The sequence below is a fragment of the Gopherus flavomarginatus genome, chromosome 3, assembly GCF_025201925.1.
Source record: "Gopherus flavomarginatus isolate rGopFla2 chromosome 3, rGopFla2.mat.asm, whole genome shotgun sequence".
NCBI lineage: Eukaryota > Metazoa > Chordata > Testudines > Testudinidae > Gopherus > Gopherus flavomarginatus.
The window spans coordinates 259,982,383-260,002,775 of NC_066619.1; the positions used below are offsets into that span (position 1 = coordinate 259,982,383).

Here is a 20,393-nt window from a genome sequence, read left to right on the forward strand (position 1 = left end):
ACTGTTGTTGTGCCCTGATTAGGTACCTTGCACTGACTTCCCCGGATGCCTAGCAATAATGATCACCCAACTGACCGTTGTATTGCACAGACAAGATGTGTTTAGTTGAGCCAGCAGGTGGCATTGTAAGGCTGAACATCTCACATGTTTACTGGGGACCGGGTGTTTGTTTTGACTCGTTAACCCTTTCTGTGCTAGGATCAAGTCCCCCACTCCCTTGGGCTGGGCGCTGCCTTTCCCCAATTGTTTAATTGCGTGTTGTTTACCGCAGATCCTCCTCACCAGCAGCTGTAAGATCAGCCCCGGAGCAGAAATAAACATGCCATGGTCTGCCATGGGCCAGTTTGCTTCCCAGCACGTTTCACGTATGACTCCATCACTTGGCACACGCAGCTGGAGAGAACTGTCCAACCTGTACCTCCGACCCCGGCCCCAAACTCCAGTGCTCTAAGGGCCCCCAGGGGTGAGATATGCAGCAAACTTTAGCAACCGCCCTTCCCTGTGTAATGGACGTTTGCAGACGTAGCCTCGCTTATTAAGGATGAGCAGGAACAAGTCAATAGACTTCGCCCTAATGCGCAAACCGCACTCTTCGCTGCCACGGGGCAGTGTCTGAGAAAGATGCGGTGTCCGGGGGGTGTTGGATTCTCCCAGATTTTAATCCCAGATCCCCAAATTCCATTACCTAAATGAGCAAATAGAGAAGAAGTCTAGCAGCTCCTAGTGAGCCAAAAAAACCACCTAGCCCCCAACATAACAGTGCCACAAAAAAACCCTGATCTGCCACCTGGATCCAGAGAATTTTTGGTCTCAGTCAGGAAATTCTACCACTTAAATGGAGAACTTGTTTAGTTGCTCCTACTTCACCTTTAAAATCTAGACCCTCATACACCAAAGCACCTCAAAAACTCAGGTCCGGAACTTGGCTGCAAGTTTTTGCAGCATAGTAAATTGGAATCCAGAGTATTCTGGTGGACTAGAAGAAGTGCCTAGATTCTAGATTTAGATAACAAAAGTATGTGGGGGAAGGGGGCTGCCACTAATATTAGCTACATCCAGCGGGATACAGGTGCTGAACCGGAGTTTCTGCAGCTTTCTTACAGCAGATGTTGGAGTTCAGATTTGGGGTCCAGTTTTCTTACAATCGGGAGCTGTTTTTGTGGAAAAGTGGAAACACTTGTCTCTTTGGATGGTCACATTTCTGTGTTCAGAGGCTATATTCGGCAAGGGCCAAGTTTTTGCAGTGAGGGTGCACTGCGGTGCATCAGAGACCTGGTTTTGATACCACAGGTGTGGCTCCACTTTTCTCTGTTTGGCCAGTGGAATTGGGGGGAGTGAGGCCAAAAGTTGGTTGGAACTAGCAGGATCTTGGTGCTGGAGCCTGGTTTTTGTAGCCCTGATGTGCTGGGCTGTGTTGGGGGTCCCGGAACAGTAGGAGTGGCTATAATGTCCTCACTTTAGGATGCGGAATTTGGGATCTTCGGTACCAAACTCAGCAGGCTCCAGGCAGATCCAGCTTTTACCTTTTACCAAAGGCAACCATCAGCAGGACCTACGCCCCCTCTCTCCCTCCCCTGACTGTCTGCTATGAAATATGGATCAAGTTAGTAAGTAGCAGCAGCAGTTCCCGTCAGAGGCAGATGGATCACTTTCATTTCGCAGGATGATTTCTAACCCCCGCGAGGATTCCCCGAGCAGCCGCAGCCCGCCTCGGAGCGGCGATCGGAAGCGAGTCCTGGGCGTGGAGGGGAGGTTGAAGGCGTGAGAGCGTGGAAGGGGATGCTAGGACTCCCGCCTAGTCCCAGAGCCATCGAGAGGCAGGGAGGGCTCGAGCCCTGGACGCTGCTGGGAAGTGCGATCAACCGCCCCCCACCCCGCTAGTTGGGCTGGTTTCTTTGTCTGGAGTTCGCCCCTTTCCCCCTTGGGATGCTGGCCGTTCGCCCTGTGGAGACTGTGGCTGGGGATGTGGAAGAAGCTGTGGAATAATATGGGTGGCAACCACTCCCACAAAACTCCCGTGTTTGATGAGAATGAAGATGGTAAGTAAGGAGCTGTCCGTTCTCCCGTGTGCTGCCCCAGCCTCAGATTTGCCCACCCCCCTTCTCACCAATCTGCCCTTCTATTGATACTTCCTCCTCTCGCCTCATAGGTTGTGTTTTCCTCCCTATTTCACGTGTCAAATATTTTAATTAAATCCTTAGGTTCGAAGCAACACAATCAGCCTTAGTGGTTCAGGGGCTTGGCACCACTCCCTTCCTTTTTAATAATCTCCAGTTCAAGATTTGTTTGGGTCACTTAGGGGTTTATTGTCCTTGGGTTAAAATAAATAAATGGACTCAGTTAACAAAAATCGGGTCTATCCTATTTTTATGGAGCACTCATTGTTCACTCTTAATGTAGCTAATTGCTCAGTTTCACACTGTCCAGCAGGTTTCACACCACATGTAGTTGCACATGTTTGTGAATGGAGTTTATGTTCTTATGAGTTCAGACTTGAATTGGAGGGGACTTTCTTTCTATTTTCCTGTCCAACTGACTTTTTGCATTAGCATGTTATTACATATTTTAAATAGTTATGCATGGTCCCACCAACATTATACATTCCCCCCCTACTTTTTGAAACTTTGAGTCTGCTAGGTTACTTGGAGATGTCCCGCTTTCACGGACAATACTACAGCGCACTCTGTATTCTATAGTTAAAGAAGTGCTTTGAACTAGTAGAGAGCTTTTATTAAGTATGATGGTTCTTTAATACTTATATATTATATTTATGTATATTTCTCTCAAAAACAAAACAATATTTAATTAAAATTTTGCAACTGCTTGAATTCAACCACTGTAGTTTTCTGAAGTAGAGAGAATTTATGTTGTAATTTTAAAGAATAGAAGTATGTCATCACTGGTAATGCTTTTGATGTTATGTGTATATGTGCTATATATTTTTGTATATAGGGAGAGTTCACACTGAATTTTGAACATATTCATTTCCCAATAGTTCTAAATTCATTAAAGGATATAGATTTTATGCAAGGGATGTTATGGTACAACAGATTACATTGCACTATCTTAGTTTCCAAATATTTGTAATGTGTCTGTAATACATCTTTAAAAACTCTCCAGTAATATGATCTTCTGAAGACACTTAAGACGTTTTTATTGTTCTGTCAGTATAAAGGACTTAGGTAAAATTTAAAGTATTTTAAAAAGCAGATCCTCATTTATTCTCATTTCAGACACAAAAGTTGTTGCTCCCTACTTCTCAGCAAAGATTTAATAGCAGACTATTGAGATGAGAGAGCATAATAATAAGACCTCATTATGTTTAGAAAATACATTACAACTTATTTAGTAGGTGACTATGTTTTGTGGACTGATATTGTTGATTGGTCTGCATCGGAGCAAAATTGAGTAATTCACCAAGGGTCACTCAGGCTATGCCTTCACTGCAAAAAAGGTAGCGTACATCAAGATAGTTCTCTTAATGTAAAATCCTAGTCGACCCAAGGCACAGTAGTTTTTAAGTCCATGTAGCTAGACGAGACAGAGTCCAGGCGGAAGACACAAGGTTGACCTCAGCTAGCTACATCAAAGTAAAAACTACCTGTGCTTTGTCTTCACTAGGATTTTACATCAGGAGGGCTATCTGGAGTTAGCTTGTCTCAAGGTAACTCCAGATAGCATCACTTTTTGCAATGAAGCCCCAGTCATCAGTGCAAATAAACACTTTTCAGTTGTGAATTCATATGAAGAAAACTTCGTGCCACTTTGTCCTTTTCCTTCAGAAAACCATTTCCATTGTGCAGTTATTAGTAATTATGCTAAAATAATCATATTTCATATAATGTAGATGTATTTTACTAAGATGTCTATCAAATTATTATTTATTATTTGTTTTTATTAATTCTGGAAGCTTCTAACATCAGCTTCATGTTTGCTTTTAAAGTAGTATGTTTACAACAGACTTCCAGTTCAGAAGAGTTCATTGGTATTGAAATGCTCGCTTATTTTATTAGAAGCAATGTTTCTGTTATTTATATAATGGCAGTATACAATGACATTGGCTGAGTTATAAGCATTTAGGGTGGGATTTTCCAAAGTGCCTAAGTGATTTAGGAGCAGAAAACCCCTTGGTCTTTGCAATTGCACCTTCAGGGTTTAATCCAAAACACTTTGTACTTCATAGTGTCACCAGACCCAAGTATGTCACTGAATTGTCTGTTGATGCAATATGAACAGGAGAAAAATATAGTAGCAACTGAGTAGCTTCATTGGTAGAAATGAGCTAATATTGCCTGGTAATAACTATTCTTATCAGTACCAGTTTAATAAAAATGAATGGGAGTTGTATGTGCATATTTGAGGGTCTAATTGGAAGAAAATGATTCAATGTATTGGACACAGTGTTGCTGGTTTCTCCATGTGGTGGGCAAAATGAAGAAATGCATATGTCATATGGCACTCACACATCATAGTGATGGATGTTGTATGAAAACCTAGGCATTAAATTGTCTTATAGCATAACTTTGTTAATCTAAACAACTGTAACTTAATGGATCCCTTACATCTAAAGCCTTCTCAATGGGTCACTGTGAAACTGCATGGAGACAACAGGCACCACACTAGTGCCTGGTAAAGCCTGGGCAATTCAGTCACCAATCCCCCTTTCCCTCAAAGGAGAATTGAGCTTGATTATGAGGCTCCATTCCCAGGTCTAATCCAACAATAGAGTTTACGCCTTCAAAATAATCTCTGCCTATGTCTATGTTTGGGATAGTAATGGCTTAGCCTTCCAACATCACTGTGAAGTGAGTTTTAGAAATTTTTTTGCTAAATTGTTCAAATAAACCACATGTATGTTTTTACAATAAGAGACAGTACATCGATAGTAAACTTGTTTTATATAGCAACTTTAATTTGAGGTGTTCAAAGCTCCTTAAAAACACTTAGATTTACAAAATCCCTGTAAGGCTGGTCAATATTACTGTATATTGTTGCACAATATAATTGTAATTTGGTGTAATAGAAATGAAGCATGGTGACATTAATGACTTAGCAAAGGGCTATACAGTGAGTTCTTGATTTAGTACAGCACTTAAGCACCTTCTGAAGTACCAATGACTTTCCTTAAATCAAGGCCTGAGTCAATGGCAATGCCTCCAATCATGCTGAAAACAAAGACCATAGGCTTACTGCTGCATTCCTTTCACGTATCATAATCTTATACATTTATAGATTCCAAGACCAGAAGGGACCATTGTAATCATAAAGTCTGACCCATTTGTACTACAGGCCATAAAACTTCCCCAAAATAATTCTTAGAACGTATCTTTAAAAAAAATCCAATCTTGATTTACAAATTGCCAGTGAGATAGAATCTACCACAACTCCCTATAAATTATCCCAGTGGGTAATTACATTCTCTGTTAAAAATGTGCCCCTTATTTGCAGTCTGAATTTGCCTAGCTTCAACTTCCAGCCATTGGGGACTGTGTTATACTTTTCTCTGCTAGACTGAAGAGCCCATTATTAAATATTTGTTCCCCAGGTAGGTACTTATAGGTTGAAATCTAGTTAACCCCTTAAACTATTCGTTAAGCTAAATAGAGAGACTGAAGAAGCTGAATCATTATAAGGTTAGATCAGTGGTTCCCAAACTTGGTTCACAGCTTGTTCAGGGTAAGCCCCGGCAGGCCACGAGATGCTTTGTTTACCTGAGCATCCACAGGTACGGATGCTCGCAGCTCCCAGTGGCTGTAGTTCACAGTTTCCGGCCAATGGGAGCTGCAGAAAGAGGTGGCCTGGCTACGGTGACCAGATGTCCCAATTTTATAGGGACAGTCCCGATATTGGGGGCTTTTTTTTATATGGGCTTCTATTACCCCTCACCCCCCATCCAGATTTTTCACATTTGCTATCTGGTCATCCCTAGGCCCGGCCCATACCGCTTCCTGCGGCTCCCATTGGCTGGGAACGGTGAACTGCGGCCACTGGGAGCTGCAAGCGGCCATACCTGCGGACACTCAGGTAAATAAAGCATCTCGTGGCCCTCCAGGGGCTTACCCTGAACAAGCGCAAACCAAGTTTGGGAACCACTGGGTTAGGTTTTCTATGTCTTTAATAATTCCCATGGTCCTTCTCTGAACTCTCTCCAATTTATCAACATCTTTTTTGAGTTGTGGACACCTATAACTGGACACAGTATTTGAGCAGTGGTCACAACAGTGCCAAATACAGAGGTAATATAACCCCACTACTCTTACTCAGGATTCTCCTGATATGCATCCAAGGATTATATTAGCTATTTTGCACTGGGAGCTCATGTTCAGATGATTATCCATCATGACCCCCAAATCTTTTTCAGAGTCACTGCTTCTGAGGTAGAGTCTCTCATCCTGTAAGAATGGCCTACATTTTTGTATGTACATGTATATATTTACCTTTAGCCATATTAAAACACACTGCTTGCTTGCACTCACTTTACTAAGCATTCCAGATCGCTCTGTATCACTGACCTGTCCTCGTCATTATTTACCACACCTCCAATTTTTGTGTCACCTCCAGTCTTTATTCATGATGATTTTATCTTTTTTCTTCCAGGTCATTGATAATAATGTTAAATAGCATAGGGCCAAGAACCAATCCTAGAAACACACCCACTCTATGACAATTCCCTGTTTACAATTACATTTTGAGACCTATCAGTTATCCAGCTTTAAATCTATGTCATATGTGCCATGTTTATTTAGTCTAGTTTTAAATTTAAATGTCATGAGGTACCCAGTTAAACACCTTACAGAAATCTATATATATTACATCAACATTGTTAATTTTCTCAACCAAACTTCCAGTCTCATCAAAAGAGGGTATCAAGTTAGCTTGACAGGACCTGTTTTTCATAAACCCAAGTTGATTGGCATAAATTGCTTTGCCTTCCCTTAATTTTTTATTAATCAAAGTCCCTTATCAGCTGCTCCCTTATCTTTCCCACGTTTAATGTCAGATTGACAGGCCTATAATTATCTGGTTATCTGATTTACCATTTTGAAATAGAGACACAATGTTAGCTTTCTTTCAGTCTCCTGGAACTTTCCCAGTGTTCCAGTACTAATTGAAAATCAGCCAGCTCTTTTAAAACTCTTGGGTGTAAGTTATCTGGCCCTACCGATTTAAAAATGTCTAACTTTTGTAGTTGCTCTTTAACATCATCCTGCGATACTAGTGAAATGGAAAGAGTGTTATCATATGATCTAACTACACCATCTGTTTCTTTCCCAAAAACAAAACTGAAATATTTATTGAATACCTCTGCCATTTCTGTATTATTACTATAGAAATCTCATAATGGACCAAAGCACTTGAAACAAGATATATATGTGTGCGTGTGTGTGTGTGTGTGTGTGTGTGTGTGTAAGAAAGGAATGCACAATCTATTCATCCAAATTTTAAATGCTATTTTTAAGTATTGTGACTTGTATGTCATCCTTGGAAAAGCTTCTTTGAAGACCCTCATTTTAAAGGAAGATGTTGAAGTTGCCAGTAGAATGCAGAGAATCTGACAATTAAGTGACGAGTTCACCAGACTGACAGCTTGTGATGAATACATAAAGTATATGAAAAGATATTAATGAATTAAAATGCCTGGATTAACATGGATTAAAGGGGGTTAAGAGTGGTAAATAATGGCTAAAATACAGCAGAAGCTGGAGGTGTATAAAAGTGAACAGGCAAAACTGACATGTGAGGTTATACTTGGAGCCAATTTGGAGCAATGGGTAAAGATCGCAATGAATATAATGCAAAACAGGATATGTAGTGTCTAACTCCTTGTCAATGATCAGATAGCTGCTATCAGCCTGTTGCCACATGACTATAATTGATAATGTTTGAAAGAGCCACATAACAGCTGCAAAGAAGCTGTTCCAATTTGGGGCCAAAAATCTGTGTTTCAGAGAGACCTTTTCATGTTAGTCCATAACTTTAAAAGAACAGTTACAGTAAAATGAGTCAATAAAATGAATTATGAGCGTTAATAAATACAGTGTGAACAAGATAAATTATAGTAGCTCCTGATGAAAGTAATGATTTCAGAATGGGGATCACCCTGAGCTCTGAATTATATTTTGTCTATGTAATTTAAACCTTGGTGATTACAATCCACTTTATTTTCTTCTTTAGAAAGAAGAGTATTCTGACTCCCTACTAGCATTTGTCTTTGGGTAGGGAGAAAAAAAATCCCACTTTGACCTATACAATTGCTCCAAAGTCATTTTTCTTTGTATTATTTTAAAAAATAAAATGTAGGGTTTTTTTTTAAAGCTTTACCACCTGAGCTCAATATCAAGCTACTGAAGACGCTAAATATAAAATTAAGAAGCCATTAACATTTTTTCACTTTTGGCTATGTTGATTTATACAATTATCTTTTCTACTTATGTATCAATCCTTAGCAGCAGTTTCTTTATTATTTATTATTTGTGTTACCATAGTGCTTAGCAGCCCCAGTTGAGGACCAGAATCCTATTATGGTAGGGGCTGTACAAAAACAGAACAAAAAATGAAGCTTACATTTGAAGTGTAGGACAAGAGACAAAAGGTGGAAATTGGATCCTGAATGAAAGACTTCAAACTTAACTACAAGAAGACTGAGGTAATGTTAATAGGAAGGGGGAAAGTGGTGAACTGGCAGATACTATAACCTAACCCAAAGATACCAAGCTAGGTCCCAGTCCTGAGAAGACTTGTGCACAGGCTTAACTTTGTGCACTGTAAGCAGTCTCACTGACTTCAGTTGGACCACACACAGTGCACAGCTAGGCACAGATATAAACCTTTGCAGTTCTGGAGCTTTCCCCCGCCCCCCTAAACTGTGTGCATATAATAATACCCAGCTCTTACATAGACTTCTCCTCAGCAGATCTCAAAGGAGGTAAGCATCATCCCCACTTCACAGACAGGGAAAACTGAGCCACAGAGGTGAAGTAACTTGTCTAATGTCATCCAGCAGGCTGATAGTAGAGCCAAAAATAGAATCCAGGTCTCCTGAATCCCAGTCCAGTCCTCTAGTCACTAGGACACACTGATATATATCAGTTCCCTTGTGACAGGAGAAAGTAGTTTAAAAACTATTATCCCTCAGAAAGACCCTTATCTTGGTAATGAACATATTTCCTTAAATAAATCTTGGGGCTATAGTCTGACACTGCTTTTTTAGGTAGAAACCCCATTGACTCCAATTAGAGTTTTGCAGACATCATAATTGCAGATTATTTGCTTTGTAAGCAGAACAGGCTAATGTGTACTGATTTCATCCTCCCCTTCCTGTAAAGAAGGATAAAGCCATCTTTGTCAGTGGAATTTAGTCTCCAGTATACTAACCACTTTCAAGGACAATATCAACTTCACGTGTCTAAGTATTCACTCAGCACGAGGAAACTACTTCACACACAATATAATGCTGTGCAATAGGTGCAGGTGAGAGGAGAAGCCCAACACTGTATATCATGGAACAAAGTTGAGTTTTAGGTTGATTTTCAGCTGGTTTTGGTTTTTGATATTGCAAAACTAACACTGCACTTGGGTTTGCCCATGGCTAATAGTTTCCTTTCCTTTCCCCTCTGACATGTCAGCACATGCAGTGATACGGTTCTAGTCCAGGTTAATCTCTTGCTCAATAAAATTGTTGTCAGTGCCTAAAATTCCCAAAATTTTAGCTTCAGAAATCAGAAATTTTGGCCAGGAAGATAATCATGGCGTTAGCTCCTTGAGCAGTAAGCAAGAGGTGATGTTGTGGGGGTTTGTTTTGGTTTTTTTGTTTTAGTACTGCCAACTTTTTCCTTTCGTACTCTTGCTTTGCAGACATCTGGCAAAAACAAAAAGTTGTAAACCATAGCCTATTTGCAGGACTTCATCAAGCCAGGAAAAACTGCTGTTATACATTGGTCACCATTAGACAGTCAACGCTTGCCAATAGCTTCCACACAAAGGTGAAATGCTCTCAGCATAGAGATATACTCTTGCATCTCTCAGATAGCATAATGTGGCAACTGTTAGGAAATGTTAACTTACTTCCATTTGTTTTGCCCAAAATGTACCCATCCTTTTCTGTCTCGAGTGCCAAAAGATTTGTTCAGCACTCTTGTCAGCTTCTACTCTGACTAGGGAAACCTCCTCTGGTTTTAATTCCCTCATTCTGAACCCCTCCAGTCTGTCCAGAAAACGGATGCTAAATTTATCTTCCTGCCCTAGTCAGGCTCTGTAACACTCTTCTCAGAATACCTGCCCCCTGGAGCCAGTGCAAACGTCCCATCCTTGTCTTTTGGCTACTTCTTTGCATATCTTGGATATGATTTTATTGTGTCCTACCATGTCTGCTCACGGTATCAGCCTCATGCAGCGGTGTGTTTCCCACTACCACTGTCATCTCCATACCTTTTTCTGTGCTATCTATGCTTGAAACTGCCCCCAATCCTAGTTCTCCCATTCTGAACACTGGCCTTCAATCACATCACTCTGAAAGACATGCGTCTTCTGTGAAGCTCAGCCACTAGCCGAGCACTGTCCTCTCTACCTCAACATAATGTACAAAGATCATAAGGCTGGTGGGACCAAGTAGCATCTTTTTATAGGTCTCTTCATGTTTGTCCCAACTGTAACTCTCTCGGTTTGTAAATAGGGCTGTGTTTTGCACAGTGTTGCTGAAGATACCAACAGTTCTTAATCAAAAACAGGACCAAGTCATGCAGCACAATGGCAATTATGGATTACGGTCTGTGACTGAGGTCCTAGTGGGGGCCAGCTATGGTCACTCAATTAGGGTGAACTGCAAGAGATGGGGCAGACGATCCCCATAAAGCTGGTGGATATTCCAATACTTAGATTTACCAAATCAGCATAAAACAACTTCTTTATCACCTCACTGGTTACTCAGAAGTCCAAACAACACAGTTCCCTTAAAGTGATCCAGCCTCAGGCCTCCATCCAGGTTCCTAAGTCAAATATGATGATTTCTGAAAATCTTATTTCATGATATAAAAGAAAAGGTTCTACCAATCCCAAAGGATCAGACACCTTACCTCTCAGGTTACAGATAATTCTTATTAATGAAACTAAAATTTATTAAAAAACAAAAGGGAGGGAGTATGGTTAAAAGGTCAATATACATACAGACATACATTCAATTCATTGAGGTTCAGATTCATAGCGGAGATGGTGAGCTTTGTAGTTGCAAAGAGTTATTTCAGAAATAGTTCATAGGTTATAGTCCAATGTCCAAATCTCATATTCAGGGCATACCAGCATAACTGGGACCTCACTCTTACAACTGAAATTTCCCCGATAAAGCGTAAGCAGATCTGAGACGACAGAATCAGGATCCAAAGCTCTTTTATACAATTTCATGTCCTCTTTGAAAAGTTGGGAGTTCCTCTGGGAACAGAAGGTAATTAGGATGACTTTGAAGGAGGTCCATCACCAGTACTTAGCTATAGAATTAACATAAGGCAATTTGTTTGTTCCTCCACCATTCACAGTACATTTCAAAGAGAGATGAATCCCATGTTTACAATTTAGTTACCCACTTGGATGTTCTTTTGATCTCTGAACTATCAGAATACAGCATAGACAGGGACTGTTGATTACATTGTGGACCCTACTCATACATATGTAAATACACAAAAACACAAACATTATCTCCCCACATGTCTTTTGAGGGCTATTTATTTTGCAGGATGTTTAACCCTTTCTAGCCATGCAGCACACAGCCATATGCTGGCATTAGCTAGGAGGAAAACCAGCACAATAAAGACAATGGATTTCAAGAAGGCAGACTTCAGCGAACTAAGGAAGTTGGTAAGTAAGATTCCATGGGAAGCAAGTCTAAGGGGGAAAACAGTTCAGGAGAACTGGCAGTTTTTCAGAGATATTATTAAGTGCACAAGAGCAAACTATCCCACTACGTTGGAAAGCTAGGAATTATGGCAAGAGACCACCATAGCTTAGCCAGGAGATCTTCAATGATCTGAAAGTCAAGAGTGCTGCAAAAAAATTGAAAGTAGGTCAAATTACGAAGGATGAATACAAACAAATGACACAAGTAAGTAGGGACAAAATTAGAAAGGCACAAAACAAGATTAAACTAGCTAGAGACATAAAAGCGAACAAGAAAACATTCTATAAATATGTTAGAAGCAAGAGGAAGACCAAGGCCTGGTCAGGCCCATTACTCAATGAGGGGATAAATAGAATAACAGAAAATGTGGAAATGGCAGAAGTATTAAATGACTTTTTGTTTGTTTTCAACAAGAAGTTTAGTAGCAGTTGGACATGTAACTTAATGAATGCCAGTGAAAATGAGGTAGGATCAGAGGCTAAAATAGGGAAAGAACAGGTTAAAAATTACTTATACATGTGAGAGGTCTTCAAGTGACCAGACTGTGATGAAATACATCCTAAATACATCCTTGTGCACAAGGAGCTGACTGAGGAGGTATCTGAGCCATCAGTGATTATCTTCAAAAAGTCATGGAAGATGGGAGAGATTCCAGAGGACTAGAAAAGGGCAAATATAGTGCTAATCTTTAAAATGGGGAAGAAGGACAACTTGGGGAATTATAGACCAGTCATCTTAAGTTCAATACCTGGAAAGATAATGGAGCAAATAATTAAGCAGTCAATTTGCAAACACCTAGAAGATGATAGGGCGATAAGTAACAGCCAGGAACATCATGTCAAACCTGATAGCTTTCTTTGACAAGCTAACAAGCCTTGTATATGGAGTGGGGAAGCGGTAGATGTGGTATATCTTGACTTTAGTAAGGCTTTTGTTACTGTCTCACATGGACCTTCTCATAATCTAACTAGGGAAATACAGCTTAGATGGAGTTACTATAAGGTGGGTGCATAACTGGTTGGAAAACCATTCCCAGAGAGTAATTATCAGTGGTTCACAGTCAAGTTGGAAGGGTGTCCGGCAGAGATCAGTTCTGGGTCTGGTTCTGTTCAATATCTTCATCAATGATTTAGATAATAGCAAAAAGAGTACACTTGTAAAGTCTGTGGATGATACCAAGCTGGGAGGGGTTACAAGTGCTTTCGAGGATAGGATTAAAATTCAACATGCTCTGGACAAACTGGAGAAATGGTCTGAAGTAAATAGGATGCAATTCAATAAGGACAAATGCAAAGTACTCCACTTAGGAAGAAACAGTCAGTTTCTTGGGAAATGGGAATGGGAAATGACTGCCTACAAAGGAGTACTGTAGAAGGAGGTCTGGAGGTAATAGTGGATCACAAGCTAAATATGAGTCAGCAGTGTAACACTGTTGCAAAAAAAGCATATCTCATTCTAGAATGTATTAGCAGGAGTATTGTAAGCAAGACACAAGAAGTCATTCTTCAGCTCTGCTCCACGCTGATTAGTCCTCAGTTGGAGTATTGTGTTCAGTTCTGGGTGTCACATTTCAGGAAAGATGTGCACAAATTGGAAAAAGTTCAGAGAACAGCAACAAAAATGTTTAAAGGTCTAGAAAACATCTATGAGAAAAAATTAGGTTTGTTTAGTCTGGAGAAGAGAAGACTGAAAGGGGACATGATAACTTTTTATGTTCTTGAAAACTGTTACAAAGAAGAGGGAGAAAAAATGTTCTCTTTAACCTCTGAGGATAGGTCAAGAAACAATGGACTTAAACTGCAGCATAGGTGGTTTAGGTTGGACATTAGGAAAAACTTCCTAACTCTCAGGGTGGTTAAGCACTGGAATAAATTGCCTAGGGAGGTTGTGGGATCTCCATCATTGGGGATTTTTAAGAGCGGTTAGACAAACAGTTGTCAGGGATGGTCCAGTTAATATTTAATGATGCCTCGAGTGCAGGATACTGGGTGTCATAAACAGATAGTTAAGGGTTAATGTCTCTTTTACCTGTAAAGGGTTAAGAAGCTCAGTGAACCTGGCTGACACCTGACCAGAGGATCAATCGGGAGACAAGATACTTTCAAATCTTGGTGGAGGGAAGTCTTTGTTTGTGCTGTTTGTTTTGTTCTTTGTTCGCTCTTGGGGCTAAGGGGGACCAGATGTGCAACCAGATCTTTCTCCAATCTTTCTAAAACAGTATCTCATATTCGAAATAGTAAGTACTAGCTAGAAAGGCGAATTAGTCTTATGTTTGTTTTCTTAACTTGCAAATGTGTATTTTGCTGGAATGATATTTTACCTCAGTTTGCTGTAACTTGTATCTTAGGCTAGGGGGGAGGGAGTCTCTCTAGTCTATATAAGCTGAAGACCCTGTAAAGATTTTCCATCCTGGTTTTACAGAGATAATTTTTACTTTTTCTTTATTTAATTAAAAGCTTTCTTTTTTAAGAACCTGATTGATTTTTTTCCTTGTTTAAGACCCAAGGGGATTGGGTCTGAACTCACCAGGGGATTGGTGGGGGGAAGGTTAATTTCTCTCTCTTTTAAGATCCAAGGAGTTTGGATCAGTGTATCTCCCAGGGTAACCCAGGGAGGGGAAAGTCTGGGAGGGGGAAGGAGAGGGAATGGTTTATTTCTCTCTGTTTTAAGACACAAGGGGTTTGGGTCTTGGGTCCCCCAGGGAAGGTTTTGGGGGACAGGGAGTGTACCAGACACTGGAATTTCTGGTTGGTGGCAGTGCTATCAGATCTAAGCTAGGAATTAAGCTTAGAAGGGTACATGCAGGTCCCCACTTTCTGGACGCTAAAGTTCAAAGTGGGAATAATACCTTGACACTGGGGTAGATGACCTCTCAAGGTTCCTGCTAGTCCTACAGTTCTAGCATTATGTTTGTGTTCCAGAGATTGCACTGGCTTCCAATTTATTTCCAAGTGCAGTTCACAGTGTTGGGTTTGATCTGTAAAACTGGCTGAGTTGTCTTTCCCTGTTGATTCTGCAGCTCAGACTTTTCGCTGCTGGCAACAGTATTCTCAGTGCTAGAACCTGTATATCTTGAATCTGTTTAATCCATCAGAGCCTATGTTTGGAAGCCTTCAGTGGATGTTGTAAGACTTGTCTGGCTTATCTGTGGCTTGATTTTGGTATTAGGGAATGTCAGGGATAAGGCCTGGTAACTAACAGGCAGTTTGCTGTAGTCTGGTTAGTAATTGAATTTTAATGACATAAGGCAGCAGGGGTATTGGCAAAAGACATCAATATAAATATCTCCATACATAAATCAACCAGTACAAATGAGTAGCCCAGAATCTGTAAAACTCTTGGACAGGCTTGTGTTTTGCCAAAGCAACTGCTTCTAGATCTGTAGGAAATATTGATAAACAATTTGATGCCCCTGTTTTTTTATACCACTAGTTCAGTTATACAGAATATTGTATCTGCTGCCCTTCCCAATCTGGAATTCTTTGATCTTTCAGAAACTCTTTCTAGCACCTTTATTTTCAGTGTATTCCAAAGAAATAGTCCTGGGCAGTCCAATTTTACTTCACTCTTTATTTTATATATCAGTTTTTATCATTTTCTCACATATGCTCAGTTTCTTCTGTAACTATAATGGAAGATCCATTCTATCTACAATCAAAATCTGTTCCACTCTGTCTACATCTTCTATTCTCTCTCCCACACTGCTTTATTCTAAATACAAAACTCTCACAATGCTTTTATGAATATCGTACCCTATTTTTTGATATACTTATTTAGCAGATTATGAAGAATTTACTTTCATTTATTTCTAATTAATACCCAGGCATTTTCTTCTTAAATCTTGCCATCTGCAGTATAATTATAAAACATTTACTGGAGACAGAGGCAGCTCTCCAGTACTAATGTTTGAGCTTTATTTGTTCTGTCAAATATAATAAGCCTCTTAAGTATTTTCTTTTATTAAACCCATGTTCTTAAAATATACTGTACCTTTATATATTTGTGATACTTTCCCTATTATCTCTATATTAATATGCTTATTCTTATTATTTCCTATCAAATCTGCACAGTAGTTTGGTTATCTGACTCAAATCCACCCCTTGTAGCTCTTTTCTTATGTTGGATATATTCATATTTTCAGTTGTTTTTATTTATTTCTACTTTCTCACCGTTCTCATTCTAGCTCTTCAAAATTAGGGCAAAATACTGAAGATGATTGACTATTCACACTCATCCAAAACTTCCATTGATTTTAAGAGCAGTTTTGCCTGAAGGACTGAAACAAAAAACAAGTAACAGTGTCATGATTTTGGCCCTCACATCTGCTGTAGTGAAGACTGATGCAAAGAATTCATTTAGCTTTTTCATAACAGCCTTGTATTCCTTAAACACTCCTTTAGCTCCTTGATCAACCAATGGCCTCACTGATTGTTTGGCAGGCTTCTTGCTTCTGATGTACTTAAAATTTTTTGCTACTTTGCATGTTGTTCTTCGGATTATTTTTTGGCCTTCTTTTTTTTCACACTTGACTTGCCAGAATTTATGCTTCTATTTTCCTCCACAGACTTTGACTTCCAGTTTTAAAAGGATGTCTTTTTGTCCCTAACCACCTTTTTACTCTGTTTAGCCATGGTTCCATTTTTTTGGTCCTCTTACTGTTTTTTTATTGTTTGCGGGTACAAATTTAGTTTGAACCTCTATTATGGGTTTTTTAAACAGTTTCCATGCAGCTTGTAGGCATTTCACCCTTGCGATTATTCCTTTTAATTTCCATTTAACTAGTTTCCTCATTTTTTTGTTCTCTTTTAGAAGTTAAATGCTACTGTGGTGGGTTTCTTTGATATTTTCTCCCCTACAAAGATGTTAAATAAAAATTCACTTACATTATGGCCAGTACTACTGAGCGGTTCAGCTATATTCACCTTTGGGAATCCTGTGCTCCACTTAGGACTAAATCAAGAATTACATTTCCCCTTGTGAGTTCCAGGAGTAGCTGCTCCAAGATGCAGCCATTAATGATGTCTAGATATTTTATCTCTGCATCCCGTCATGAGGTGACATGTGCCCAGTTAATATGGGGATAGTTGAAATCATACTACAATTTCGTGAGGGTGCCATGAGCAAGGGCCATCATAATTACTGCACTCTTATTCTTATTATGACAGAGTGTGGAATCTCAGCTTGGCTATGATCCAGGGTGAAATCCTGTCCCCATGGAAGTCAATGACATTGATTTCAAATGGGGTCAAGATTTACCCCAGGTCTCATAAATATAAACCAGATACATATGGCACATGCATATGAGCTCTTGCATGCTCAATACTCCCACTGATGTCAATTTACATTTACGTGCAGGATTGAGCCCCATATTTGTTGAATATTTATAATTAAGCATCTTGTGTCTGATACGGTATTACCATGATTATAAGGAACTGGATTGAATGGGTTTACTATTGCTATATGTGTGCTTTAAATTTTAGACTACCTCCCATGCTGCAATTAACAGTTTTATCTTCTGTGAATTGCTTGCTGTGCTGCGCAGCTAATAATTTCTGTCATTAAAAGAAGAAGCCATGTTCTAGATATTAATCTTTATTAACCAGCTGTGCATATTCTTGTTGCTCCTTCTTTTGGCTCACTTCTCCTGTGTCATGCCATATTAGCTTTGCTTTAAATCTTGCTTATTTCACTTCCTGACTTACTAGTTACATAACTATATCTATATGGACCAGATTCCAGGGCCGCCCGGGGGGGAGGGACAATTGGGGCAATTTGCCTCAGGCCCTGGGCCTTGTAGTGGCCCCCACGAGAGTTTTTTGGGGCCCCTGGAGCGGAGTCCTTCACTTGCTCCAAGGGCCCTGGAAAACTCTTGCGGGGCCCGGGCCTCTGGAGCTTCTTCCACTCCGGAACTTCGGCAGCAATTCGGCAGTAGCGGGGGGGCGGGTCCTTCCGCTCCAGGACCCACTGCCGAAGTGCCCCAAAGACCTGCAGCGGGGGGTCCTTCCACCCCGGGACACACCGCCGAAGTGCCGGGTCTTCGGCAGCAATTTTGCGGTGGGGCTACCCACCGTTGAAGACCCCAGGCCACCTGAATCCTGTGGGCGGCCCTGCCAGATTCCTATGTCCTTACTCATAGTTACTAACTCCTTACTGCATGACTGGTCTCATCCACTTCAGTGTAACCACTTAAGTGTTATTCAGTGTGATTAAGAATATTGCTAGCCACCTGAAAATAGTTTTATATCACCATTTGAGGTATTCCCTAGAGGAAAGTACAGGGAAGCTTAGGAAATAGTGAGGTAACTTGATCAACGTCAAATCTGGTGCATTTTAAGGGTATTCACTATATGTACTTTCTGCAGCAATCTAGATATTTACCTGCTTCATCAGGACCAAAAGTACCAATGCTATCCTTAAATAGATAACTACACAACTGTATTGTGTGAGATGGATGTAAGCAGGGTACAGAATTTTCATCAGATCTCAAAATTATATTTTAAAATAGGCCTCCATGTTTCTGATAATGGAATTATGGCTGTGATTGCCAAATATCTTGTCAAAAGAAGATGAGACAAGGTGTTGTTTTGGGGATCGTAAATAAAACTAGACTCAGGGTTCAAGGTTTTGGGTTTGGATTTGATGGTAATGAAAGCTTGCAAGACGCTCTCAAAAGATTTTGATCTGAAAGGGCAGATTGAATGGCGGAAATCTCATGAAATCAATTGATCCCAGAGTGGAATGGGAGGTATCCTAACTGGAACCAGAAAATAGCAACTCTTTGGCTTTGGATATGAACTGAAACTTTTTGTGGGAATGTATCTGTTTTGACAAAACTTGCATTGAAAGAGGTTTCTCAGGTCCAGAAGAGGGGTAGAGGAAACAAAGGGATCACTCCAGAATAGCCACTTGGTTATGGCACTCACCTGGAAAGTGGGAAACCCAGGTGCAAGCCCCTGCATCTTCTGCTTCCCAGGTGAGTTCCCTAGCCATCAAGCTCTAGAATCACTCTATCTTTCTTTTTGAGGAAGGGCTGGAGCAGTACTTGGCCGGAAAGACCCCACCCCACAGGCACCGCCGAGCATGCTCCTGGGAGAAGACCAGCAGTCCCATTTGGGGAAGGAGGAGGGTAGAAAGAGACCATTTCCTGGAGGAACACCAGTCAGCAGCAACAGGAGAGGCTGCTTCTATTGAGGGGAACTGACTCTGAGTCTTCCCCCCATTCCTAGATGCTCCCCAAGTGGGAGGGGGAACTGTGAGCAAGGGTTCAAGAAGGCTGCAGGCACTGGTGCTAAACTATGGGGGGTTGGAAGTAAAGTTGCTAAGTGACCATGTCCCAGTCAGAGATGTAATGGTGGTAGGAAGTGGCTCAGGGGAAGGTGAGCAGGTGGGCTGGCTGAACACAGGCCAGTGCACACTACCTCATTTTCAGGGCCCTGGGCCAGGACCAGGTGCAGAAGAAGGGCCTGAGTTCCTCTACCCACCCTAGAGCTACCCAAGGAGGGCAGAGATAGGGGTTACCACCATCAAAGAGGAGGGCGGGGGTACCTTGAACTAGCAGAAAGGCTAGAATTGGAGGGCCAGACCAACTGGCCAGCCGACCACCCAAACCACCCCTCTACAGACTGATAGAAGGATTGGACTCAGCAGCCCAGACAACTATGCCTGCTGGCCAACTAAACCATCCTGGGATAAACTGACAGAGAGACTACAGTCAGAGACACAGACCACTAGGCTTGCTGGCCTGCTACAGACCTGATGAATAGTTATTTATTTATTTATACAGAGTGTAACATCTCCAGCAGGAGAGATTGAGGTAGTTTCCCCCACGAATAGCCTATTAGTTAGATCACTCACCTAGGATGTCGGGAAGCCAGGCTTAAGTTCTGCTGAAAAGCAGACAGGGCCATGAACCTGGGTCTTCCACTCTTTAGGTTAATATCCTAACCACTGGGCTACTCTGGAATAGGGTCTCTCTCATGTTTCCCCCCTCCACACACACAAAGAAGTTTGAAAGGTCTGGGTTTCATCCAAAGCAGAATGGGAACACTTTTTGAAATCTCAAACTTTTGCAGGTGGGAAAGATGTTTCCCACTCAGTTCTAACCCTTATCCATTGGAAGCCCCTTTAACTCAACTAATGGAGCTGTATTTGGTTATGAAAGGTCTTTAGGATATTTTAAATTTTGGACAGAGAGTCTGAAACTTTTCTACTTGGTTTCAGTGTCACGTTTACCCTTCAAAAGGGTTACAAACAGCCCATAGACTCACAAAGGATTGCTTTCTATTCTATGTCTGTGATAAGGTCTTGTACATTGATTCCATTGTTCTCCAATGACTTCTGATGTTTCCAATGTTGCTACTAGGTTAATAGCTTTTTTTAACTAAAACTGTCCTGTATCAGAACAGTTCTCAGTAGCAGCAAAAAAGGATCTTTAATTAAACTTTTACTGATATTAAAAAAAATTGAAACTGACTTATGAGTTTTCAGTAATGGATTTTTATAAATT

At 40.8% G+C, this 20,393-nt stretch overlaps 1 protein-coding gene across 2 annotated transcripts in view; it reads left to right on the top strand.

The window, feature by feature from the left end:
- The first annotated feature begins 1,791 nt into the window (after positions 1-1,791).
- STK32B (serine/threonine kinase 32B) overlaps positions 1,792-20,393 on the top strand; it is a 275,254-nt gene continuing 256,652 nt past the window's right edge. Inside the window, exon 1 of one of the 2 annotated variants that reach the window (XM_050947849.1) lies at positions 1,792-2,039. In XM_050947849.1, the coding sequence (XP_050803806.1) occupies positions 1,964-2,039 (76 nt within the window). In that variant the 5' untranslated portion in view covers positions 1,792-1,963. The remainder of the gene's footprint in view (positions 2,040-20,393) is intronic. The other variant, XM_050947850.1, reaches the window with a different exon arrangement.